This window comes from Dothidotthia symphoricarpi (assembly GCF_010015815.1).
Source record: "Dothidotthia symphoricarpi CBS 119687 unplaced genomic scaffold P153scaffold_21, whole genome shotgun sequence".
Classification (NCBI taxonomy): domain Eukaryota; kingdom Fungi; phylum Ascomycota; class Dothideomycetes; order Pleosporales; family Dothidotthiaceae; genus Dothidotthia; species Dothidotthia symphoricarpi.
Window position 1 is genome coordinate 553225 of NW_022985028.1, and position 12868 is coordinate 566092.

The 12868-nt window shown below is 54.8% G+C and overlaps 5 protein-coding genes and 1 non-coding gene across 6 annotated transcripts; 2 read left to right on the forward strand and 4 right to left on the reverse strand.

Annotated features, from left to right (window-relative positions):
* Window positions 1-148: 148 nt before the first annotated feature.
* P153DRAFT_370438 (CDC73-domain-containing protein) lies at window positions 149-1768 on the reverse strand. Its single transcript, XM_033669040.1, has 2 exons — window positions 1131-1768; window positions 149-1077 (listed from the first exon to the last, which is right to left on the reverse strand). Exons 1-2 carry the CDS (start codon window positions 1707-1709, stop codon window positions 436-438), a joined length of 1221 nt encoding a protein of 406 aa, XP_033519509.1. The 5' UTR covers window positions 1710-1768; the 3' UTR covers window positions 149-435.
* A 620-nt stretch (window positions 1769-2388) lies between these two features.
* Window positions 2389-2478, reverse strand: P153DRAFT_t111. Its single transcript has one exon. It is a non-coding gene; the product is annotated as a tRNA-Tyr (tRNA).
* Window positions 2479-3006: 528 nt separating this feature from the next.
* Window positions 3007-4768, reverse strand: P153DRAFT_349417 (cystathionine beta-lyase-like protein). The gene is made up of 2 exons (XM_033666244.1): window positions 3356-4768; window positions 3007-3302 (listed from the first exon to the last, which is right to left on the reverse strand). Exons 1-2 carry the CDS (start codon window positions 4577-4579, stop codon window positions 3201-3203), a joined length of 1326 nt encoding a protein of 441 aa, XP_033519510.1. The 5' UTR covers window positions 4580-4768; the 3' UTR covers window positions 3007-3200.
* Window positions 4769-4966: 198 nt separating this feature from the next.
* Window positions 4967-7868, reverse strand: P153DRAFT_434794 (uncharacterized protein). Its single transcript, XM_033673106.1, has 4 exons — window positions 7455-7868; window positions 7339-7404; window positions 5936-7288; window positions 4967-5883 (listed from the first exon to the last, which is right to left on the reverse strand). The coding sequence occupies exons 1-4, from the start codon at window positions 7472-7474 to the stop codon at window positions 5211-5213; spliced, it is 2112 nt and encodes a 703-aa protein (XP_033519511.1). The 5' UTR covers window positions 7475-7868; the 3' UTR covers window positions 4967-5210.
* Window positions 7869-8068: 200 nt separating this feature from the next.
* On the forward strand, window positions 8069-10597 carry P153DRAFT_120886 (mitochondrial heat shock protein-like protein). The gene is made up of 2 exons (XM_033661975.1): window positions 8069-8121; window positions 8175-10597. Exon 2 carries the CDS (start codon window positions 8396-8398, stop codon window positions 10205-10207), a length of 1812 nt encoding a protein of 603 aa, XP_033519512.1. The 5' UTR covers window positions 8069-8121; window positions 8175-8395; the 3' UTR covers window positions 10208-10597.
* Window positions 10598-11200: 603 nt separating this feature from the next.
* P153DRAFT_254883 (uncharacterized protein) lies at window positions 11201-11815 on the forward strand (the record flags this gene model as incomplete). The annotated part of the gene is made up of 1 exon (XM_033662765.1): window positions 11201-11815. A coding segment is annotated over one exon (615 nt), but the record flags the coding sequence as incomplete, so codon positions are not given.
* Window positions 11816-12868: the final 1053 nt, after the last annotated feature.

The following is a 12868-nucleotide window of genomic DNA, read 5'->3' on the forward strand; positions in this document are numbered from 1 at the left end:
TTTTCTTGCATATGTTTTGACGATTTAACGACGATATGGGTTTGCATTGCTTGCATGCCATGGCATGGCAGCATTTACGGATGATGATAATGGTTTTTTTTTTGGAAAGGATGGTAATTACCCTTTTACGGATATGATGACGATAACGATAGACTTCTATACATAGTTTCAAGAAACTCTTTTATGTTTAATATACAACTCAACTCATGAGAGTGCTTTGGTGTTCCTTGTTTGCTAGAAGAGTGACATAGATGATTTGCCTCACTCAACATCATACAACGATTATGAATGATTGCTTGCTAGTCCAAATATTCAGCTCCTGACTTGACGCTTTTACAAAGTCATGATTTCCTCTCAACTCACCTCAATTCCTCTACAGCTCAAAGAGACGGAAACCCAGCAGCGCCCAAACGCCCATTCTATTAAAACACATCTCTACCGCCCCGCCAACCCAGGCCCATCCTTCGTCCACGCGCCCCTCCGCATACCCTCCTCAACCCTCCCCCAAATCCTCTCCACAACCTCCCTATCCCTCCACCTCCCCTTCTCGCTGCCCGTCCACTTATCCACCTTAGCACTCAGCACGCCTCTGCCCAAATTCCCCACATTCTCAGGGGGCTCCTCGCCCTGCCACCCGACATATACACCGGGATAGTGCGCAAACAGCTCAGCAGGGTTCGTGTACTTGTAGTCCTTGAACTGCCACGTCTGGCCGGTGGTGAAGATGGCGACGACGCGCGACCAGTACGTGGGCTTGAAGGACGTGGTCGAGTCGACGAGGATGAAGGTGATGGGCGCCGAGGAGATGCTGGGCAGCACGCGCTGGATGCGCACCATGTTCGAGGCGGTGTTGGCTGCGTCGGCGGGCACGAAGACGCCCTCGTCAAGGAAAGATTTTATGTTGCTGGTGCGCAGGAGGGAGGAGGCCGAGGGCGAGAGCAGGATGATGGGCTCGAGGCGTTTGGCGGGCCGCTTGGTGAGGGTTGTGGTCAGGGGCGCGGCGGGGATGGGCTTCGATGTGGAGGAGGGGCGGGAGCGGAGGAATTGCTGGGCTGTGCGGCGGTAGGGGGAGAAGTCCTGCGACGGGTTAGTAGGTGGGTTTTGCGCCGTGTTTCGCGTGCTGGACTTACAATGGCCTTTGTCCCTCGCAGCACCGAGTTGTGGTCGCCCATGCGCCGCTCCCCGTCGTAGATCTGCAGCAGCCGCCCGTCCACCATCTTCCCCCCATCGCGATCAACAGGCACGCCCTTCCCGCCTGCGATAGCCGCCGCGTCCCCCGCTGCTGCGCTCGCCGCGCCAGCATCAATCGCAGCGATACTATCACTGCTCTCCGTCTCGCCGTTCAGCCACGCAACCAGCTCAATCTTCTGCGCAAACGTGAGGTTCTGCACGCTACCACCCGCGCCGCCGGGGAGTTCCTCATTGAGCAGCTGGACGGCTGCCAGGTAGTCCGGGACGGCAGCGTCTTTGTTCAGCCAGGCAAAGTAGCAGCTGCGCAGGTCGACGGGCTTGCTGTCCGGGGCGAAGCGCGTCGGCGCCGTGAGATCGAAGCTGCGGTGCGCATCGCCAAAGTTGAAGGATATGTGAGTTGCGTGGGCGAGCGAGGCGGCTGGGGCGTTGTCGCTGGTGGTGAGGATGGGGTCGTTGCTGGCTTTTATCGCGAGGCGCAGGTTGCAGAGAGGGTCGGCGGCTTCGGCTTGGGCGGCCATGTTGTGAGGTGTGGGCGCGTGAGGCACGTGTCGAGGGGTGGTGAGATGGTTGTTTGAACTCGAGCTTGAGCTTCGTGGATGCGAAGTTTAGCGTGCACTGGTCAGTCGCGCCAAGAGCATGTCGCGTTTCTTTGGCGTCTGCATTGGACTCGCCACCAGAGCAGTTGATTTTTGTCCTATGGTCAATTGCAGGAAACATCGAAACAGTATAACCAATTAAAAGTACAATTCTTTGCAAAGCAACAAATCCATCATAATGCACAACCAGAAAACACACCAAATCATTACAACACAAGTCTAACTACAACTCTAGACAAAAAAACGATCTAACCACCGACCAACCAACCAATCCCCACTCTCGATTAATCGACATACCCAGAATCAAGCTCCATCCCTTTGCAGGAAACCCCCAAACCCGCACTGCAAAACCAAACACTACTATAACAAAACACACTGGCAGACATATACAAATAACTACCCAAGTCCCACAACTTCCACACCATCCTTTACATATATGTAGTCATCAAACCATTGCAAACCCTCCCTCACTCACTGCAGCTTAATTCCAAGTCCCAGGTATTTCGACCAAGTAACAGAACCCCCTATTGCCTCCCCCCGCCGTTACGTCGGGCGCCTTGCCCCATTCCAAAGGATTCAAACGCAAAAAAAGAACAGTTCATCTCCCCTCCCGGAATCGAACCAGGGACCTTTCGATTACAAGTATATGCAATTACAGTCGAACGTGATGAACCAACTACACCAAGGGGAGTATGTTATCTTTTGGATAACCTTGGATGGGGGTCTATTGCCAGTTTGATGACTATCACCTCGATTTTTGGGGAATTTTCGTTTCAGCGAGTTCTGTAAAAAGTTTTTTTTTTTTAGATTTTTTTCATATTTTTTTTTTCGTTATTTAGCTAAACTGCGTTCTGTCTGGGTTACAAGCGATGTGTGTGTAGGCAGCCTTTTGGTTAGCTGTTCAAGCGGGAAGTAAGCTGCAAAACTACACGCGTAAAATTAAAAAATATATCTGTAAGGCGCATACAGTTACATCCCTAACCACAAAATGTCCACACAAAACACCGTTGTAATAGTCAAGCTATTACACGATATCACCGCACCTTAATTCCTCATACTCCGACTAACCTCGAATATGGGCGGCTAAGTTCATCACACAGCGTTTATCCAGAATGAAGGGATAATGTCAATAGTAATTCATATTCTCCAACGCAGCGCTGAAAACGCCGACTCGCTATCTATACAGATACATGTATGCAACCCGCACCAACAAAGCTAACCGGACAAAGTATCACGTTACCACCATTTTCTAGACAGCGACAGAGGTGACTGGGTCAGAGAGAGTTGTGAAGAAGAAGAAGAGAAAAAAGGCAGTTTTCTTTTCGGTCGTGAGGCATGAAAGAGGAGATCACGTTAATCCGGCAGTAGCCGGAACAGAGGTGACTATTTTGTGTTTTTCGCACTGGCGGGAATTTACTCAGCGGTCGTGGAGGGCGCGTCGAGCGTCTGGCCCTCCTGCGAGCTTAGAGCTTGGAAACCCTCGCGTGTGATGTTCACGGCGCCGGCTTGTACGAGCTGGGATGCGTGTTAGCAGGCACTTCAGAGATAGTAACAAAAGGTAAACTCACAGCACGACTCAAGTCATCCACGAGATCCTCCGGGTCTTCGATACCGACACACAGCCTGATGATGTCCTCGGGCATGTTCCTCTCCCTCCTCGTCTTCTCGTCGATGCTGGCGTGGCTCATCCGGCAGGGCATGCTGATCAGCGAGTTTACACACCCGAAGCTCACGCTGATCCCCCACAGTCGCGCACTCTCTACGATGCGTTCGCTGACTAGCACATCTCCTGTTTCAAAGGACAGCACGGCGCCTGCGCCACGCGCCATGCTCCAGTGCAGGTCGTACTGAGGGTGTGATTTCAGACCCGGGTAGCGCACCTTGAAGCCGTGGGATTCGAGGAAGGAGGCCACGCGCATTGCGTTTGCCTGCTGCTTCTCCATGCGAACACCCAGAGTCTTGATGCCGCGGAGGAGGAGCCAGGAGTCGAATGGCGAGAGGCCGCACCCAGAGGCGTTGATGGTGAAGTAGAGTCTGTCGCCGAGGGCAGAGTCGTTGACGGCGATAACACCAGCCATCAGGTCGTGGTGGCCAGAGAGATACTTCGTCCCGGACTCGTAGACGACATCTGCGCCGAGGTCCAGCGGGTTGAGCAGCATAGGCGACATCATGGTGTTGTCTACAGCGACGACGGCGGTGGGGTTCGCGGCGTGGGCGATGGCGGCCAGGGCGGGAATGTCGCAGATCTTGATGAGGGGGTTTGTCGGCGTCTCAAGCAGCACCAATGCCGTCTTGTTGTTGACGATGGCGCGCACCGCCTCCGGGTTCGTCGTGTCGACGTGGTGCACGATAATCCCGCCGTGCGTCGACAGGTACTTGAGCAGGCGGTTGGAGCCGCCGTACAGGTCGTCGCCCGTGACCACCTCGTCGCCTGGGCGCAGCAGCCGTGTGATGACGTCGAGAGCGCCCATACCTGACGAGACGACAAGCGCGCGGGAAGCGTTCATGATCTTGGCCAGATGGCGCTCAAGGTGTGTGCGTGTGGGGTTGCCCGAGCGTGTGTAGTCGTACTCGCCGCCGCCGCCCGTGGCCGACTCCTGCTTGAACGTGGCCGACTGGTAGATGGGCACCGAGCTGGCATTGTACTGGTCGGTACTCTCCGTGTAGACGAGCTCCGTCATGAGGGCGTACTTCCTGCCATTGCGGGGCGTGCTCGGCGCGGGCGATGGCGGGAGGTTGTGGCCGTCGAGGTCGAGAGGGAGAGGCGCCTTCTTGGAGCTTTCTGCCGCCATTGTGTTGCTGTGCGTCCGGCTTGCGGTCTTTGTCGTGGGTGGCGTTGGGGCAAATCCGATTCACCAATGTGAGGGTGGGTGGATGAGCAGGTGGTGGGTGGTTGAACAAGGCAGTCGAACAAAGAATAGATGCAAATCACGTTCGAGAATGGAGGTGGGAGAAGAAATACAAAAGTGAAGAAGATCTGGACATGTTAGTCCTGACGTGGGGAGTCACGGCCGCAATTACGCCATATTCAAACACTCTGATTCGGCACTTTTGCCTCAGCCTTCCGACCATCGGCATGGGCAAACGGCCCTGGTTCTCGGCTATGTTCCTTTACCCCAGATTCACCCAAACCATCCAAACACAGGTGCGCTGTGACAAGGAAACAACACCACCTAATTAAACAGACTTTTCCATTTCCTATGATCGATTTGAATACCAAATATTTGGGTATGCCACCGTCCCTATACTAGAAACATTACCCTATTTTGATGTACCAGTCCCAACCCACAATACGCCGACATGCTCGCTAACACAGACGCCGTTACACGCAACCCAGAGGCATGAATCAAGTAGTCGTACAAACACAACATCGAAGAGAACACCCCCAATCTGACCCAAAGTCCTCCCTAAGGCTGCCCCATCTCATCTCAGCGTGATAGCAGGACACCCCTTCCTGGCGTGCATATTGATCTTGAACTCAAAGATTCCTTCCTCCGTCCCACAATACAGCGTCCGCCCATCCTGGCTCATCGCGAGCCCCGCCGTACGCACACCCTGGCTTGGATCATGGTGCATTGTGCGACTCGGCCGCCCCAGACCAAGATTGAACTCGTACGTTTCAGTTAGAGGCTGGCTTGCACGCGCGCTCCTCAGACGCTCGCGCATCTGTGTTAGTTGGCGGAGACGGCGAAGCTCAGTGCGAAGCTCTGGAGCGGTGGGGTTACTGCTGCTGCTGCTTGTGGCGTTGTTGGTGTTAGACGTGGCGGTGCGGGCGGTGTTGCTGATTCGCGTTTGGTTGGCCAGGGCTTCCTCAATGGTGCGCCAGGCGTCGTCTGTGGACGTCATGATCTCATTAGCCACCCGACGGGCGTGCACGGGGATGGTGTTTGGCGAGCGTGTGGTGACGGCATCGGTGATGTTTGTTTGGAAGTTGCTTGGGGCGTTGACTGTGCCTTCGTTGATAGAGACAACGATGGATGCCTGCCGACGTGGTGCCGTTCTTTCTGCGATGGAACGGTTTAGTTGGCGGAATCGATCCGACATGTGGTAATCGGATGTCTGCATAGAAGGGGGAAGGTCGCGACGATTGGCTTCTCTAAATAGTTGTCAGCATGACGCTGCAAGTCAACCGGAACCAAGTGTCATACCGTGTAGAATCGCTATACCGCGAAGTAGTGTAGTTGATACTGCGGGGTGTGACGCCCTGCTCGTAGGCTTCCTCGCGTTGTCTAGTTGTCCGCAGCGCCTCGAGGACCTGTCGTTCGTGGGCTGTCAAGCCATGTGGGTCGTTGTCTGATTCAACTACTCCTAACCGGCGATGGGCTCTTTGCCGCTCAGTGTCGGCCTCGAAGTACTCATTAGCAGCATTCACGGCCGCCGCAGTGCCTTCCGAGTCCAGAGCACGACGATATCTGCGGATGAAGTCTGCTTCCCTACGCAGCTCATGCATCTCTGGACTGAGTGTCAACTCAAAGTCGGCTATTTCAACTTTCTCTATACCCTCCTCTTTCGGGTCCAGACCGAGGACTTGCTTCACTTTCAACCCCGAACGGAGATCAGCTACACATACTCTACCTTGGTCCTCGCTCCAGACGAGGAGATCCCAAGGAGCTGGTGAGAAATACATGGTCCTCACTGCACCAGCGCCGGCCAGCACATCTGGCCTTGTCGAGCTGATCAGCTGTACAATTGCATCTTCGCCATACTCGACCAGTCTCAGCAGATCCATGTCAAAGACGGTGATGTACCCACACTCGGATCCCAACGCGCAAAGACGGCCTGCGGGCGACCATGCTGTTGTGAAGTAACCGTCACAGGTCGTGTTCGCCGGGCGGTAGAGGCTTATCTGCTCAAGCAGTTGCCACTCTGGGGGTGTGTATTGAGTTGGCCCTTCTGGCATCTTCGCGCTGCTGGACCTCTGCTGTGTTTTGGTCCGTTCGTAGAAGAAGCCCGCGGGGGAGTCGCCCACGGCAACCAGATACTGTCCATCGGGGGAGATCGAGGCATGGTTCATGGCAAAGGGTAGATCCAGCACGGTCAACTCCAGGTTCTGGATCAAAGAGTATACACGCACGGTCTTGTCGTTGTTGGTGAGGACAGCCACCACTTCATCACGGCCATAGTCGTCGGTGGAGAACTTGTGTATTGTTATGGAGTTGACAATGTCTTCGCCAATCTTCTCGAGGCGTATGCGATGTGCAGCGCCTAGCACGGGCGGTCGAGGCAGACGGTGTTCAAAGTCCAGAGGCAGCGAAGCGTCGACGTCAGCCGAGTCGGTGGGAGGATAGCCAGTGAGCTTGATGGCGGCAAAGTTGCCGTGGTCTGCCCCGCCAACACACACATAGCCGTGACCTGACGCAGTGCAGCGCGCCTCCCAAGGCAGAGTCGTTACGTGCGCCTGTGTCCGTGTGGCTGCATTGAGGCAGTAGATGTCGGCGCCGCTTGCATAGTAGACGAGGTCGGGCTCGGGGGAGCTGATGAAGTGGCGTAGCTGGTAGTGTCTGCGTCTGTCAGCACACCATCCAGAAGCACTTTACGGCGAGAGTCTCACGCGATAGGGATCTTGGTGGGATAGTACGACTTGGAAGGCAACACAAGGGCGTCCGTGTCTCGACTCCTGCTCAAGTCAGTCTGTGCATGGCGACATGTTCCAACAGGGGCGCAAACAGAAAGTCGTCGACGGCCATGGTTTGCGATCAGGTCGGCCAGATGTGCATGTCTCTGCGTGGTGGTGCAGTGCGTGAGGCTATGCGACGTCACGAGGGTCCAATCTGATGCTTGAATCCTAGGTTGGAGGCGAATAGTGGGCCAACACGGTGGAAAGACAGTTGTCAACGGGTAAAGCGCGTCTTCTTCTACGAGGGGAGCAACGGCGAGGCGAACAGGTGGGCAGGGACAGCAGCGTCGTGGCACAGCTTCAAGATGCTCTGAGCATTTCCCCACACGCAAGCTCCAGGCAATGCGTCTGCCAAGGCCATTTCCGCAACGGCCCTCTGTCACAACCATCAACGCGTCATCCAGGCATTCGGTAGCAGATTCAAAATCGCCTCCCTGTCTGCAGCAGCGAGCCGCATTGCATCGTCCATTGCCCCTCCGTGTATAAGCACAGACTCGGCTCGCGGGACCTCGGGCGGCGACTCTGGACTGGTCCGCCAAGCCTGGTTGCTAGAAGTTTCTCCCAAAATTTCTCTTTTGTCAAAGCTCCGTTCATCGCCATCATATAACCATCCTCCCTCCCATCAATTGCCTCCCCAGTCTTTTTGCCTGTTGCTCCATCTCCCTCAGCAGCACCTAACACACATTGACAATGCTGTCCTCAAGATTATCACGCGCTGTGAGTTGTGCACATTCAAGACCTACTCGACCAAAAACTAATTCCGTCATCAGTTGCCGCGTGCGGCTTCAGCTGCCCAGCGTGCGCCCGCCTTCAGGCCCGCCATGGCCTCCAAGCTCGTGCGAGGATACGCCGACGAGAAGGTCCAGGGCTCCGTCATCGGTATCGATTTGGGTACAACCAACTCGGCCGTCGCCGTCATGGAGGGCAAGACACCGCGCATCATTGAGAACTCCGAGGGTACGTGCACCGTCCATCCCCCCACCAGACGCCTATGCTAACACCACCCCCAGGTGGCCGCACAACACCATCCGTCGTTGGCTTCACAAAAGAAGGCGAGCGCCTTGTCGGTATTGCCGCCAAGCGCCAGGCCGTCGTCAACCCCGAAAACACGCTCTTCGCGACCAAGCGTCTCATCGGCCGCAAGTTCACCGACAGTGAGGTCCAGAAGGACATCCAGCAGGTGCCCTACAAGATCGTCCAGCACACCAACGGCGATGCCTGGCTCGAGGCCCAGGGCCAGAAGTACTCGCCCTCGCAGGTCGGTGGCTTCGTCCTCGGCAAGATGAAGGAGACCGCCGAGTCCTTCATGGGCAAGAGCGTCAAGAACGCCGTCGTCACTGTCCCCGCCTACTTCAACGACTCTCAGCGTCAGGCCACCAAGGACGCCGGTCAAATCGCCGGTCTGAACGTCCTCCGTGTCGTCAACGAGCCTACTGCCGCCGCCCTCGCCTACGGTCTTGACAAGGCCACCGACAACGTTGTTGCTGTCTACGATTTGGGAGGTGGTACTTTCGATATCTCCATTCTCGAGATTCAGAGCGGTGTCTTCGAGGTCAAGTCCACCAACGGTGATACTCATCTCGGCGGAGAAGACTTCGACATCACCCTCGTCCGCCACCTCGTCCAGCAGTTCAAGAAGGAGCAGGGCATCGACCTAAACAGCGACCGCATGGCTATCCAGCGTATCCGTGAGGCTGCTGAGAAGGCCAAGATTGAGCTGTCTTCCTCTGCCCAGACCGACATCAACCTGCCCTTCATCACTGCCGACGCATCTGGACCCAAGCACATCAACACCAAGCTCACCCGCTCCCAGCTCGAGAAGATGATGGACCCGCTCATCAGCAGGACCGTCGACCCCGTCCGCAAGGCTCTCAAGGACGCCAACCTCCAGGCCAAGGACATCAACGAGGTCATTCTCGTTGGTGGCATGACCCGTATGCCCAAGGTCACCGAGTCCGTCAAGAGCATCTTTGGCCGTGACCCTGCCAAGTCTGTTAACCCCGACGAGGCCGTCGCTATTGGTGCTGCTATCCAGGGTGCTGTTTTGGCTGGTGAGGTTACCGACCTCCTCCTGCTCGATGTCACTCCTCTGTCCCTTGGTATCGAGACTCTCGGTGGTGTTTTCACCCGTCTGATCAACCGCAACACCACTATCCCCACCAAGAAGTCCCAGGTCTTCTCCACTGCCGCTGACTTCCAGAGCGCTGTCGAGATCAAGGTTTACCAGGGAGAGCGTGAGCTCGTCCGTGACAACAAGCTTCTAGGCAACTTCCAGCTTGTTGGCATCCCCCCTGCTCACCGTGGTGTTCCCCAGGTCGAGGTCACCTTCGACATTGACGCTGACTCCATTGTCCACGTTCACGCCAAGGACAAGTCCACCAACAAGGACCAGTCTATCACCATTGCCTCCGGCTCCGGTCTCTCCGATTCCGAGATTGAGAACATGGTTCGCGATTCGGAGCAGTACGCTGAGTCCGACAAGGAGCGCAAGAACGCCATTGAGGCTGCCAACCGCGCTGACAGCGTTGTCAACGACACTGAGAAGGCCCTCAAGGAGTTCGAGGACCGCCTCGACAAGACCGAGGCTGAGAAGATCAAGGAGAAGATCTCCGCTATGCGCGAGTTCATCTCCCAGAGCCAGGCTGGTGAGGGCAGCGCCACCGCTGCTGAGATCAAGGAGAAGACCGACGAGCTCCAGAACGCCAGCTTGAGCCTCTTCGACCAGATGCACAAGGCCCGCAACGAGAGCCAGAACCAGAGCGAGCAGCCCAAGCCTGAGGAGGAGGGTGAGAAGAAGCCATAGATGCTTTGATCTCTGAATCTTCGTTTCGTTATTCCTCTTGGTGTTTGTTTTCTTGGTCAAAAAGCAGGCGTCTTGCATTTGGTCACGATCATGGTCTCGGTTGGGAGTCTCTAGACTTGTACATTTTCTGTCCATGTGTTTGATCATCTTGTACCTATACCTCTCTTCTACGGCCTTCTCTTCTCTGTTAGCGTTTGTTTTATTACCCATGTACGACTTTTCTCAATGTCGTCATTAACGAGTCCTCCACGAGGAGGCAGGAGCGCCATGTCATGATTGCTGTCACAGCATATGGAGGAGATGAATTGTATGATAGCGTTGAAATGTGAGATATAATCAGATGTTGCTTCACCCCTCTACAACTATTACCATTTTTTACTGAGTGCTTCAAGAAATGCCACAATCACGTGGACTTGAATTGAGTTCACATTCGACGAAGCAAGTATTTTGGAGTGCAGTTAAGGTTCATTGATACATGCGACGTGTCGAGCGCATCGCGATCGGACTGACTGGATCGGACCGTTGAGCATGACGACATGACGATTTTCTGTCCTGCTTACTACATTCGGATCCATGTATCCATCAGCTTCCCATCATCACTCTTAGTCCAACATTCTGACCACTCTTCGTAGTATTCTGATGATCTTTCGCAGTTGTTAGCTTTCCCGATATCGGTTCTTGAGACGCGTATGCGCTTGCGTGTAACGTTGAGGCACGTAAGAGCGAGAAGGAAAAGAAGGGAAGAGCGGACGAGGAGTATGTAGACTCGGTTCTATTATCTAAGATCGCGGTAATCTTTCTTCGGGGTGGGGAGTGGTCCAAGCAGACCAAGCCAGGTCACGCGGCATTATCAACACCGACCGATGTGTTTGACGAGCACAGCGATATACTATTCTGCGGTTTACTCGGACGAGAAGTCATAGTCTTAGAGACTGTCGAAATCGGAATACCGGTCTTGCATTTCTACACGAAAGCAAGCAACCACCATCTAGCATGCCGGGCTTCCTTTCACTCCCCCGCGAGCTACGGGATATGGTATACACCGCGCTCCTCACCAACACGCGGCCCAAGCCCACACTCCACGACACGCAATCCATATCCAACTGGACGCGTGTCTGGGAGCCGAGCAGCATCCACCGCGGCGAATGGGGCTGTACCTTCTCCCTCAGTGCCGCCCCAAACACATGCGCAAGCTTCCTAGTAAGCAGCCGACAAGTCCACGACGAAATGACCCAAGCCATCGAGCGCGCACGGAGAAAAAGCCTCCTAGCCGCTACCCTAGACTGCCTCGCCCACGACGAGAGCTTCCACTATTTCACGTGGCTTTCCATCCCGCTGGTCAAAACAGCGCGATGTTTGGCTGTGGAGGGCAAGACGCCAACGTGGACGGATAGGATGATGGGCGGGTACAGGTATCTCACCGCCCCGCATAGAGTGCTGGGTAAGACGAATCCGAGTTCTGCTACTACAACGACTATCCAGCTCCTATGCATCGACATCCGCCTCTCTGGTGACCGCAGCGCGAAGTGGCTCGGCAATCACGCCGGGCCTGAGCGCACGTCGTGGGCGGTTTGCGCCGCGCTGAAACGCCTCTTCGACCGCGATCGCACCATGTGTCCGCCATCCGCGCAGACGTCACATATTCTTATCGACGACCTCGTGCTGAATGTCATTCCGCCGTGTTCCGCAAAGTTTCTAAAGGAAGATTTTCCTGCGAATGCCCCCGGTGAGGGTATGGTGCATCCGCAATCTGTGGCGCGTGAGCTGGTCGACGTGTGGAATAAGATCTGGGCGGGCGATGAGTTTAAGGGGGGGTTCTATGGGGTGTTACTTGAGCGGATTGGGAGGGTGAGGGTTTGTGTTGATGGGGAGGGGGGGAGGTGGAGGGAGATTCGTGGGGAGTTGGAGAGGGGGCAGGCGGAGAGGAGGAGGATTGCTGCGAGGGTTGGGTGGTAGGTTTGAAGTAAATATTGTGTTGTGTGGATTGTGCCTGTGAGACATGGCGGCGAGGTGTGGAGTGGTGCGTAGCATATCTACTGCAAATAAACACCAACAGCAGCAATAGCAACAGTGCTTCTACAACAGTTATGCAAAAAGCCATCATCATCTTTTGCTTGTGAAGAAAATCCCAAACTACTACTCGATGTAGTCTACGCCTTGAGCGGGGTTGACTGTTGAATAGACAAATTTCCACATGGACTTGGAATTTCGTTCCAAGCGACGAATAGCAAGGCTGGCAAGAGACATTAATCAAAAATCGACAGCTGTCGATGAGCAGTCCCTCGGGACGCCTTCTAGATTACATGCGTAGATGTAATAGGTAAGACGGTGATCTTGAAACGATTAGATTGAAACCTGTAGAGGCTGGTTGATAGAGAAATATACATGAGCGAATCCTAGTCTGACAATATATGCACCTTCGTCTCCAATCAATGAGCGGTCAGCAGAAGGTTATAGTATTTTTTCTTCATGTTTCATCGAGAATGCTGAGGTGCTTGCGCGACGAGTTACCTTTCACAGCTGCAGGGCCATCCCTTGCTTCATTTCCACAACGTCTCGGCTGCACGCGAACATTTCCCCTGGAGAGGAAGTCGTGTGGCGAGTCATGCATCGATGTCTTGGACAGAGTCGCTGAACGTTTTGGTCGTCTGCACTCCTCCC